The following is a 13534-nucleotide window of genomic DNA, read 5'->3' on the forward strand; positions in this document are numbered from 1 at the left end:
TTTTTTTTTTATTTTATTTTATTTTTTTTTTAATGATTTTTCCCAAATTGTGATTTGTCGGCTTTTAGCCGAAATTCCCTCCATAATAACAAACCGAAGTCTTAATCTGAATTACAAATACAGATTTGCATTTACCAAAACAAAGTTAATTAATAAAAAAAAATAATGTAAGAAAATGATAGAATAATATTTATGTTTTTATATCATTATACTTAAGATGATAATATTTCCAACAAACTGAAGTATAAAAGGGGTCACAACAGTTTGCTAAACAAGGAAGATAGTAAGATGATACTTTGAAACAAATAATCCTTCCATAAAGATTAAACTGTAGTTTACAATTCAATCAACGTTTAGTGTTAATTGATTTTATTTTATTAAATATTATTAATTAATACATTTAAAAAATCGACTATGAGTAATTTTAAAATTCTACAACCAACACTTGCTCTATTATGCCGCCAGGCGTGACTACAATGGTTAATTATAATTTTAATCTACTTAAAATTTGTCCTTAGTGCCTACACGGAACTTGAAATATTAAATACCGGTCTAGATTGTGTCCTGTGGCAATTATTTAAATTGCATTACAAATCAATATTTCCGCGCACTAAAAAGAATAGTTCAATACTTTAATGAAAGATAATACCCATATTGCCCAGCAACAATACAATCGTTTAACCCATAAAAATTTAACTGTTTTTAAAATGGCTGTTAAGCTTATCTGACAATGCATCAGTGAAATTTTAATGTTGTTCACATTCTCAACACAGAAGTAATCTTCTTTAGTTCTTTTTAAACACCTGTAATGCTTACGAATGGTTCGGGTTCGGGATTCACTATTCGGTCAAAATTAAAAAAAAAAAACTTCATTTTTGTATTAAAAATTGTTTGGAATAAATCATATGATTTTTCAATACAAAAAACGTATTTTTATTTACAATTATATATTTTACTATTTTTTTTTTAAGCTATTCTAGTCACATAGCTAACAAACAAAATTATACTTTTTATAATAAATAAGAAACAAAAAAATCATCTCATTCTTTTCAAAACGGCTTTCACAACGAGATCGCCTAACTTCCCAAATAACCTGAGAAAGTTTCAGAAGCTCCCACAGTTTTTTTTTTTCTTTTAAAGTTGGTGCTTGACCTTTCAATGAAGCTCTTTTCAAAGCAGTTAGATCAGTTAGAAGTCCAGAAACGAAGTCCTTCCCCCCTCTCCAAAAAAATGTCCTCACTTTATGCAGTAAACATCCCCAAAAAATTTAATGAATCTTTTAGGTCATTAACAGAGGTTCCTATACTAATTAATTAAAGTTTATATATAAAATCACCAAAATTTATAACGTATTAATAATAACAATAATAATTTTATTTATAAACATCTCAATCGTCAAAATAAAAATACGTGTTAATTTTGATTTATTCGGTAAAATTAATAATTATATCATTGTATAAAGAACAAATCTGATTAGGGAATTAATCATTGTTCTGTTTTATGATACTAAATTTATTGTTCTGGATTTTAATGGCTAGGTTTAATCGATATTTAACCATTGTTCTTTTAAACATAGAGTAATTTACAAAGGAAAAAAACATTGTTACAACATACAAATTTGACTTTCAAACCTGTTCGAAACAATAAAAACTGAATTGTAAAGAAAAAAATCGAAAGCTGTTCACAAAACAGCTTAGAACGCTATATTATTTTTTTGTAACCCTTAGACTAACGGTGCCTTTATACTTATACGAAATTCTAATAATGCTTAATATCACGGTTAAGAAAAGCGCAGAAAAAAAAATCACTAAATAAACTAACTAGAAAAAATATAAAATAAATGAGATAAATCAAAACTTTATATAAAATTCGAAAAAATTGTTGAATATTTCAGGTATAAAAAAAAATTGAAATTGCTAAATAAACTAACTTAAAGAAATAGACACACCTTAGAGAATTAATGTAAATATACTTGAATAAGTAGATTGACTTGAAATTGTCTAAAAAAATTAATGACTATGACTTATTCAGTTTTCATAATCACGATAAGTATGTTCTTATAAATACTTAAATTTGTTATAAAATTAATAAATAAATAACATTTATTATCAAAAACTAAATCGGTATACCAGCTGCCACTGAAAAAAGATGAACTTGTATCCAGTGAATAAAAAAACTATGTATAATATAAGAAAATATATGTTTCTTGGTATTACTTATTTATTTTGGCTGAAATAAACAGAATTTGAGAGAAAAAAATGGATTTTGAACTAGATCAGTTTCATTTTTAAAATAAGGATAATATTTTTTTTAAATTAAAATACAAGAACGAAAAATGACTATAAAAAAAAAAACAGTGAATTTTATCTCGCTTCCCAATTTCGTTAGATTTCCTTGGCCGTTTATTAATATTAATTTGTTTATTTTTTACATTTAAACAAGATTTTTTTGTCAAAACATAACACCTGTTAGATAAGGATTCAAACCATCGGTTGTTAGTAATATACTGTTATAGATTTATAAGAAGCTTAGATTTGAATATTCTAAAGTAATGGTGCCACCCAAGTAATGTTCCCATGCCAAGAATATGCTTAATGACAAATAATTTATTATTTTGATAATAAACGATTAATTTTAAAAAATTGATTTCAAAAAATTATCTGACCTATTCGATATATTTATCTAGGTAGATAATAGTACAACAATTGGTGAATAAAAACTACCAGTTAGAACAGCTAAAATAATAATTATTATGATCTATGCTTAATAAAAAAAAAAGATGGACTTACGACAACGTGTATCTTTCCCATTGCCGACGAGAGAGTCAAGCCATACCTATCACAAGGAAGGAAGGTGCGGTACTGAGGAGGCTTTGGGGGAACAGGTGGGGCTGCAGGTGGGGGCCGACTCGCGTACGACAGCTGCTGTCTTCTCTAAGGGATACCTAAGGGACTGCTCTGTCCTTCAGTAAATGTATAAGAAGAAGTAGGAAAATACTATAGAAGAAAAAATATTCCTACATAAAAAGAAAATTCTATGGATTAATTACAGCAAAGGAAAAGCAAAATACAGAATCAGCAAAACTCCTATCCATTAAAAGTCAGTATTTTTCTAAATCCACTCCTTGCCAAAAAGGAAGCGATAAGTCATTTACCTATACTAGGGGGTATTCATGTTGTGTTAAATGTAAACAGTTTCACCATGTTAAATGTTATGTGAGCAGCACTATTTAAAGTCATGTTAAATGATAAATGCATAAGAGCTCCTACCTTTCCTTACAAAACTTCTTCTTATAGTTTACTTCTAAGTTTTGATTACAGTAATTTATTACAACATGACTAAAATAAGTGAAAAGTAGAAGTGTAAACGTGTGGCCACTGATTATATTTTTTAAAAAGTCCAAAACACAAGACAAAAGAAAAAACAAAACACAATCTAGGAGTAAGTAACCTAACACAACAAATAAAACGATAAGCTCAGCTGGCCTGTTTCGTGACGACATTCTCCATTTAATAGACCTAATAACAGAATCTCAGCCATGTTACATGTTATATCGTTTTAACATGGTAAAAGTAGGAAATATTTCTCCATTCAACATAAGTTTTTCCATTTAACACGTTAAACTAAATATCGTGAATACCCCTACTGTATCTCTAGCCAGCAAAGAAATAATTGGGTTAATGACAGTGTAGTATAAATGACGCTTTCAACAATTTAAGCAGCAAAATACAAAAATCAGATACATAAAAGATAGTATATGCCGCAAAATACTCCATACTTCAGAAGTAGTACAAAACCCTAGGAATTTGGATTTGCAAATACTATTTTCAAAAAAAATAAAATCATTCGTTTTGTAGCTCGTTATTAGATATTAGTTCTCATGTTATTTAAGAAATAGATATGCCTGTTTCATCAGTTATTACATTTGTTATTATTATTGATATCCCTTAGTAAGCGATATGTATATCTTTTAGCTCAATGTTTTTAAGAGATAATATATTTTAAAATTATTCTGTTCGGTACTGCATGTATCGTTTTGCAACAAACAAATAGTACGTAACAAAAAAAAAAAATCATTTTTCTTATGACTTATTCTTGAATGAATGACTACGGAATATTAGGGGAGGGGCAGAGATACTCGCCCCTTGCAAAAAATATTGCCTTTATTCCCTCTTCCCTCATCTTCTCTGCCGGCACTTAAGAACACTTGATCTATCTGAGGCTACAAATAAAACTATAACATTTTTCGAGGAAAAAATATACCGTTCATTTCCATTCTTACATACCAGATTCAACATTATTTAATTCCCTTTTGAAAAATAATTTACAAGATAGATTTTTATCAATATTCAATCCTTATTAAATATGAATTTTTGTTCACCATCAGGGCCCTGATTTATAATAAAATCTAATATAATTAGTTCATAAATATAAGTACCAGCATTCCATTGTGAATTGACTGAGGTGCAAATGCTTCAAGATGGATAAAAGAGTTTATCATCGATACCCATAGATAAAAATTGTTTTTAAAGAAGTATTATATACACTCCAAAGAAGTAATTAAAGATTAAATCAAAAATCAAAACGAGTTCTAAATATTTAAATATGGTTGTTATATTTCAAATATTGAATAAAGTAATGATTTTAAATGTTCATTGTTTATTTTTGTTGATAATCTAAGATTGTTCACAAAATAAGTTCACTGTTCTAAAGGGACTTATTTTAAAGTGCCCGAGGCCCCCATTTGGTCAAAGACGGTAACCCTTGAATACAAAATACGTAAAAGCATTAACCCTTTTATATCATAATAGGAAAGGCTATTTGTGATATTAAAGGAATTAAGAAGTAAAAACTTCAAGACTAATATTATTAGTTGGTACTTATGGTACATGGCCTAGTTTGTAATACATAAAACTTTCTTCATGAAGATTTTAAACTATTTAAATATCCACTTGGCTAGTACTTTTAAAACAAAAAGAAATATGTTGAATTTCAAACGTATAACAATATAAAAAATCTAATACAAGGCACTAATATAAATTAGAAAGTATGTATTATTGCGCATCTTTTACCGTTTGTAGCATATCGTTAGTATATTAAGTATATCGTTTCCATTCACACATTTGATTGTTTAAATTTTTTTCTTACTGTTTATATATCTTTAATCATGGCTTACATATTTTATTATGTTAATTTCAATTAGTCTTATTATTTACATTTCTTTCCTCACCTTTCATTATGTTTATTTCTTTATTTACATGAGCACTGTCAAACTTTTAAAAGATTTTTTTTTACCATTTGTTTTGTATAAGTCTTACCTTTACATTATTATATTTTATCTTTTAGTAGTATCTGTTTTGTTTTTTTTTAATGACCCCCTTCCTGGTCATTTCTGATATACACGGGGGTTGTGGGTGGTGGTGGGAGGGGGAGGAGGGTTTATACAGGTTACCAACCTATTCTTACCATGGTAGGGGGGGTCAAGTTTTTCATTTTGTGGGACCGCTATTTAATGAAAAAATCAACGCCCCAGCCTGGATTCGGCGCCGCCGGTAGTTCTTATATTGCTAAGAGTTGTGCCTAAACCATCTGAGCTACGGACGACTCGTTTTTTATTAGTATCATCTATTATCTACCTAATTTATTATTATGTATACCTCCAAGTTTGTTTGTTATTATTTTTTTCCCCAGCCCTGAACAAGACCTGAAATTCATTTACAAATACAAATAAATAAAATATTTTTCACCTATTTATTTGTGTGTTCTAAATCATTTAATTCATTTATATGTTTTTTAAATTTATGTATTAGTTCCTTTTAAATTCATTTTATTTTTTTTTTTAGTGAACTACTGTTTTGATTGTTTTGTATCTGTTTTCTTTATGCATTATTATCTATTGATGATTTCTTTAAATTTAGTTAGTTTGCTTAATTGATAAAACAGTTGTTGCGAATCACTGGAGATGAGAGGTATGAAGGAGTGAAAGAGGGAGAATAATGTATTTAGTTTATTGCTAATTATTGACCAATGGAAAATGGTAATGTATTGTATTATATCCAATTATGGATTGTTGGGTACGCTGTGTGTTATTACAACTCGTTGCATTAGGGCAGCATGGCTAAATAAAGCATTTCTCTCTACTTATTTATGTATCTTTACTGACCCCATCCCAAACCATCCTTTCTCCTCATATTTTAAATAATCAAGAGTTATTTTATAAATTGAATATTTATAGAATAAAATTAATTTCCTTAAAAGGTTATATCAATGTAAGTAATATTCATTGCTTTATTATAACTAATTTTCTCACGAGCTATATTAGTAATTAAGTAATGCTCATTATTAATTGAGTGAGTTTATTAGTGCGTTAGTTTAAATATAACTATTTATATATACATTTTTAGGAGAATTAAAACAATCTGCCACAAATTAAGAGCATTAAGTATTAGTGTTCCAATATTCATTCATACAATATATAAAGAAATAGAAGAACAAAAATTAATATTGTTACACTATTAAAATTAAACAATTTTAATAAAAAGTTAATAAAGGTGCCAAAATTAGAAATAATAATCAATTGTTGAATTGAAAAATATGAATTAATACAAGCAAAGTAATTATGGCATTTGAGACAATTTATTAATAAATTGCCAACCACTTTTGAAATGAATTTGTAAAATGTCCTTTCAATACAAAAATACCTTTAAGAAAACTGCAATCGACATTTATTAAGTACAAGCAGGCATCAAGTTATGAAATAATATAAAAAATAAATAAATAAACCACAGTGTTTGACCACGTCTTCATTACGGAGCAGAGACAAGGTAGACACGGTTCAGGAGTGTCCCTAATTCCTTTTCATAATTTCTTTCACAAGTCGAAACCCGATTTTCCACCCACTGTTATTGTATAAGAATGGATCTCAAGGGAAGTCATGTCAGAACTGTAATTGCCCCGCTGGGTAAATCTTTTTATAAGCTTGATTAACTTCAAAAATGTTAACTAATCCGACATTCATAACCGATGATATAGAATAAAAGATTTGAGTAGGACAATTCTTAAAACTATAATTTATAAAAAAAAGTAATGTTAAAATATATTCTATATCAACACTGCCTATTCGACTCTTCAACATATTGTTATCAAAGATGACGCATCATTGTTTAAATAAAATCGATGGTATCCAAATGAAAGTTTCAAAACATTGTTTATTTTCTCAAAATTACGTTTCGGCCAATTCAGCTATCATCAAGAAAAATCTACAACATAATAGCTTTTACTATGAATTGATTTTTAACAATCTTAGCAATTAACAATGCTATTAATAAATAACGTACCTTACAAACCAATTTACACTCTTATTAATTATTTAAAAAAATTTCTGTAGACTATTCTGCCCAGGCCACTAGTTTCAATAAAAATTACCCTATGAGATAATAAAACATTAGGAAATTATATTAATTTATTAATAAGCTATGCTTAGCTTAAATCTAATTTCTTACTTTATCATTATTTCGTAAATATTAAACTTTTAATTGTTATCAATTTCACTCTATTATACCTTGCTATCATATCATTATACCAATATTTAGAATGGAGTCAAATTGATTATAAATTAAAAGTCTAATATTAATGACACAGTGACACAATAAGCAATTAGACTTAAGCTATGGATAGCTTATTAATAAGGAATTAATACAATTCCCCAATATTTTATTATCTCATAGGGTAATTATTACAGAAACTAGGGACCTAGGCAGAATAGCCAGCAGAAAAATTGTCTAAATAATTTATGTTAGTGTAAATTGTTTTTTAAGGTATGTTATTCATTAATAATATTGCTAATTGTTAAAATTGCTAAAAGTGAGTATATAATTAAAGCTGTTTTGTGATTGATTGTCCTTGAGGATGGGCGCATTGGTTGAAACGTTGGACTTTTGAGAAAATAAAGAATGTTTTGAGATTCTAATTCTGATACAACTTATTTTAAATGCATCACTTTTATTAATAATATGTTGAATAGTCTAATAGGCAGTCCTGATATAATATTTATGTTAACATAGACTATAAAACAGTTCTAGTCTAAGTCCTACCAAAATGTGTATTAAAGATGTACCACTCGTCCTCTTCATTTTATTCAAGAAAAGCCTTAAGTTGTCGCTCATTTTTCATTGAACAATTAATAACACGGAAAACACTTACGAAGATAAACATAATAAAAAGCTTCGTAATACACTTAATGAATTTCAACTTTAATAAATATTAATACGTCTAATACCTCCTTTGAATCTTTGAACAGATAACAAGTAAGATAGCATTTATGACTAAAATACAAACCTGAGGAAATTAAAACTCCTAAACGACATTCGAAAATTTGTGATCGACTGAAAAAGTTTTGATTTCGTTGGGTTATGTCAACAACTTTTCTTCACCGTCAAACACTCAATATAAAGAATATTCATGATGTGGTAAATGTAAAATGTTTTACCATGTTAAATGATATAAGTATAGGATTGTGAGCAGCCCTATTTAAAGCCATGTTAAATGCATTAGAGCTCCTAGCGGATTTTCTGAGTAACAAGTTTTATAACCTGTCCTTCCACAATTTCATGTTATTGTGTACTATTAAGTTTTGATTAAAGTAATTTATTACAACATGTCTAAATTGACTGAGTTGTTAGTAGCCTAAGTAGAAATTGTGTAAAGGTTTGGCTACTAGAGTGTCTTCTTGATCTTTTAACTTGCAAGGAAGAGAATCAAGATGAACTAATTGACAACTGCCATTACACTATTATTATTGTCGTGCATAGTTTTATTAGTTTTAATAACATCCAAAACAATACTAACGCAATCAAATGACAATGTTATATCGTTTTAACATGGTAAAAGAAGAAGATATTTCTCCACTTAACATACTTTTTTCCATTTAATACGCTTTAGCATGGTAGAGAAAAATTTAGTGCGTTTTGATCCACTTTTTGTAGATCAATAATCGTCCTACGTCATAGAAATTTGACCTAAATAATAAAATTAATGTTAACCTTAACGTCGGAAACGTGCATCTGCTGAATTTTGGCGGGTGAAAACGTACTTTCACCCGACTGTACCCAAAGTTTTTAAGTTTATCTCAAATACTATTGTACGATTTTTTGAGATAAGGCATAAACGTCGACAGGTCACAGTCCACGGTAATACTTGGAAATCATAATTATTTAGCATAGAGTGAAACGAAGATAGATGTACAATCCAGTTATCGCTGGTACAAAAAGAAAATAAGTTGATATTTTATCCCGCACAATCCAGCCATGGGCGGAGAGGGCGATAATTAGTAGCAACAATGTGGGTTTCTTTTGAAAATAAAAGACTCTCTTCTCAAAGAAACCATTTATTATGAGGTTTCGTCACCAGCTGTCTGGAATGACCAAGCTGAAACCATTGTTCTAGTTGACTAGATAATGACGGAGCATCCCATCTGATAGAGGGCGGTGTTAGCAGAACCAGCTAGCGGTCTGAGCGAAAGGATGAGTGGAACTTGCCTTGAAGGAAGATACGATCTAGGTATGCCGGAGAGTAAACAGAAAATAATGGCTACGGGGGATCATTGTCTGGGAGCGTCTTCTGGACAATAACCACTGCGGGGGGTATGCCATAGCTCCGTGTCAAAGGCCAACGATTCCCTATTCAACACGCGAGGGAGCCAACAACAAATATGGTCCTGGAAGTGAGCCAGTCTCACTGGCACGAGCAGGCCCCATTGTGGGAGTGTAAATAGTTATTAGTCTTTAAACTTCTTTGAATATATGAGCAAAAGTTTCATATATTTATGTTAAATGAGAGCATTTTCATGGTTTCTACAAACCATCGTTTTCAGGAAATAGTGGACTTGTTAATAAGTACAAAACTATCTATTGGAAATCAACATTTAGCCACACTCTCCATATCTATATAAAGGCTAAAAAACAAACAAGAAAATTGTAAAAGGGATTAGAATTTTTTTTATCTTGATTCTAACCCCGCAAAGTGGGGCGAAACGTTGGTGCGTACAAAAAAGTTGTAAAATATGATGTGGTTTGTTGCATCACACAACCTTCACATACGACATTTTGATCAGAAATTGATTTCTGCAGAATTTTCATTATAATTCATGATGACTAACTACATCTTACTATATTTTAATTTATAGACATGAAAGCCAAGTGTAATAAAATACAGATAGTAAAACATAACCTTTTGAAATTAATTATCATCACTTGTTTGCCCACCATTCTCGTCCGTAAAGTTAATGCATTTTCCGTTACTCTCTGTTACCTTCTACGAATTCCAATGTTAAAATATTATATTTTCTAAAATCAGTCCAGCTTTCCAGCGGCATATTCTACATCTACATTCCAGACTTGATTTAAAGTTGGGGGCGCACAAAGCATAAAGAGTTTTTTCCGTCCCAATTTTATTTCAACAGTAGAAGAGGGCTCGGTAACGGAAAAAATCTCAAGAAAATAATCTTCATGACGAAAATTTCAATTTTTATCTAATATCAGCATAATTTATAAAAATATACTTGAGAATTAAACTTTTATATTTTAGGCGAATTTGGAAAATGGAATAGTTCAACAAAGTAGAGCTCATCGATACCTATCACCACATAAATTTATAGATCATAACACATTAAAATTAAAGATTGAAGTTCACTTCAAATATGAATAACAGACATTTTCTAAAATTATACTGGTACATTACATAATGGTTTATTATATATTAATTATAAAGCCTTACTGCAACAATATTAAAATGGAGATTAAAAAAATTAAAACACTAGTCACCCCTTAGTAACAGAAAAATTAAGAAATATTTTTTTATGGGATGTAACAGTTGCTGGTCGAGGCATAACATATTTACTATGGGACTCAAAAAATATTTTGAAGGCTGAAAGCATGATTTTAATAGAATTGAAGACTATCACTTCACTTGTTCTCCTATATTTTCAATAATATATATTTACCATTGTTTAAAAAACAAATTTGTAACCATTTTATGTATCAACACTCTTTATTATTTAATCAACAATCCAACGTTTCGGCCATCTTTAAGAACAAAAAATAATTGACAGCTTTTATAATACATTCATTTGTAACAATCTTAAAATCATTATCAATAATTTAACATACATTAAATAAAAATTTACACCTCACATCCAATTATTTAAAAACTTATTTGCAGACAATTCTGCCCAGGTCATTAGTAACTCAAATGACCTTATGAAACAATATCATATAGGGGGACCGTATAGGGAATCATATTAATTATTAATAAGGTTAGCTTATGTCTATTTACCTATTTTGTCACAATTTCATTAATTTTTAAAAATTTTAATTTTAGATCAACTTAATAACAACTATCTTATCAACGAACTTTGACCTTCGATACACTCAGATCTCGCTTATATTTTTCTTTTAAACAAATCATTTTCTTTATGCAAAATTATAACTTTTAACTATTATGTTTTGTTTATCAATTGATTATGGGTGGAGGGAGAGGTATAGCCTCGTAAGTACAGCTAGCTTGTTCACAAACCACTTTGAGAACTTGCTCATTTGGACTCGAAAGAACCTAAGAAATGTATTTCTATTATTATAACTCAAACTTTTATTTCAAATTCTTAACAATTATAATAATTCTGCTAAGTATATAATCATATATATTTAAGTGAAAGTAAAAAAGCTGAACCACTACAAACCAAGTAGAGTCTCAAGTTAAGCCCGTGATAAGGAAGTAAAGTTACGGTTATGCAAGGAGATGAATAGGCCAAAATTACGCTCAACCAATTAGTTCTCCTCCAACTGATGGGTCAGGTGCCCATTACATAGAGGAAAAGAATGTTAGGTCAATTCCTTATTTATAAGTAAATGGTTTAGTTTTCCAAAAGAATAATAAATTTTGAAGAATAAATCGATTTTTTTTATATATAGTTTTGTTTTATTAAAAATGAAAACTCGAATTTTTCAGTATACTTGATACTAATTTTTCTGATAAAAATCCAATATTTTGTGGGGTTGTTTCTGAGGGATCCCTAGAAAATATTTTTTTTTTTAGAATTTTAAAAACATCATGAATAATGCATATAGCATAAAGGTTTTTTCACGCTGAATGTGGCCCTTATAAAAATGGATCGAGTTCAAAACCAATTACCATACTACCTAGAAGGAGAGAAAGTTACATTAACTAATCGCTAGAAATAGATTTAGATTTAAAAAAAAAATTATATTCAACAACAAGCTCATATATTTTCAATTTTGGAATCTAAAATGGAAAACACCTAAAAAATACTCTGCTCTCAACATTACCACGAATACAATAAGTTTCAAACAATAGAAATGGGTTTGTTTTTTTTTTAAACAACAAATGAATAATATTGTGAATTTGAACTTAATATTGAAATTACATACCGGATACATCCTTGATCAAATAGGTTAAAAAATTAACTAAATATTAAATAACTAGAGAAAAGAAGATATTTTTTCACAATTCTTCAAATGTTCCCACTAAATAGATATAATAAATTAATTCTTCTTGTTTATAAATACTAGTTAATAGTAAAAGTAGTCATCGAACAAGTTCGAAAAATCATTTAGGATGCTCCTTAATGCTGTTTCTCGAACATTTGTAATGCAATATTGCGCCAATGAGCTTTTCCTTGACTCAACGTAAGAGTCATCTCTAATCATAACCTCAGAACTATAAACATTTTTAAGAAAACCCATTAACCAGAATGTTGTCAAAAGTAGTAACATGGAGATTTTTAAAATTAAATTTAAAAATTTTAATATCCCAGTAATTTGTTGAGTTACAATTATAACGAAAATATTTCAACCAGTAAATAATTTTTAATTTTAATAATTCTAAAAAATACTTGACCATCGACAAATGTTAAATATTAAGTCAGATAATGTTCCGAGTGGTGATTGGGAATACTATCTTTGAATTGAAAGATAACATGAAAAAATTTAAATTCTAAGATGTACGTAATAAAAAAAAAATAGCTAATTTCTTATATATTTAGACACAATAATACGGTAAACCACAAAACAATTAATGAGAGCTTCCAATGGAAACAATTATTATACCTCACGAAAATTCGTGACCCAGTGGTTTGAGGTTAATGTTCTATAGTAGTACAAGATGTCAGTACTTTTTCACAGTAAAACTAAGACCCATAGGAATATCGGATAATATATAACATTTTATAAATCTAATATTTCAACCTTTGGTTTAATGATAACTTTTGATTTTAGAGTTTTTAATATTTTTTTCGACATTCCCAACTAAAAGTTTGAATTAGTTAATGATACATCAAACCAATCAGTTTTCAATTGAATGTTTTATTAGATTTATTAATTAATAAATACAAAAAATTAAGTACAGAAGATTTTAAATAGTATGTTAACATTATTTTTTACTTCTTAAGGAAAAGGAAAAAAATATATGTATACATAAATTATATATTATATATTTATGTACGTATTTCAGAAAACAATGT

At 28.6% G+C, this 13534-nt stretch overlaps 1 protein-coding gene across 5 annotated transcripts in view; it reads right to left on the minus strand.

Moving 5' to 3' along the window:
* The window catches only part of DAAM (disheveled-associated activator of morphogenesis-like protein), a 297495-nt gene that overhangs the window by 187234 nt on the left and 96727 nt on the right, over window positions 1-13534 (minus strand). For 2 of the 5 annotated variants that reach the window (XM_067049898.1, XM_067049902.1), the window contains exon 1: window positions 2790-2892. The exons of the other annotated variants lie outside the window; for them this stretch is intronic. In XM_067049898.1, coding sequence (XP_066905999.1) covers window positions 2790-2810 — 21 coding nt within the window. In that variant the 5' untranslated portion in view covers window positions 2811-2892. Of the gene's footprint in view, window positions 1-2789; window positions 2893-13534 lie in introns of those variants that run through there. 5 annotated transcript variants of the gene reach the window in all.

The sequence above is a fragment of the Halyomorpha halys genome, unplaced genomic scaffold (genome assembly GCF_000696795.3).
Source record: "Halyomorpha halys isolate HHAL.00 unplaced genomic scaffold, Hhal_1.1 Scaffold675.1, whole genome shotgun sequence".
Classification (NCBI taxonomy): domain Eukaryota; kingdom Metazoa; phylum Arthropoda; class Insecta; order Hemiptera; family Pentatomidae; genus Halyomorpha; species Halyomorpha halys.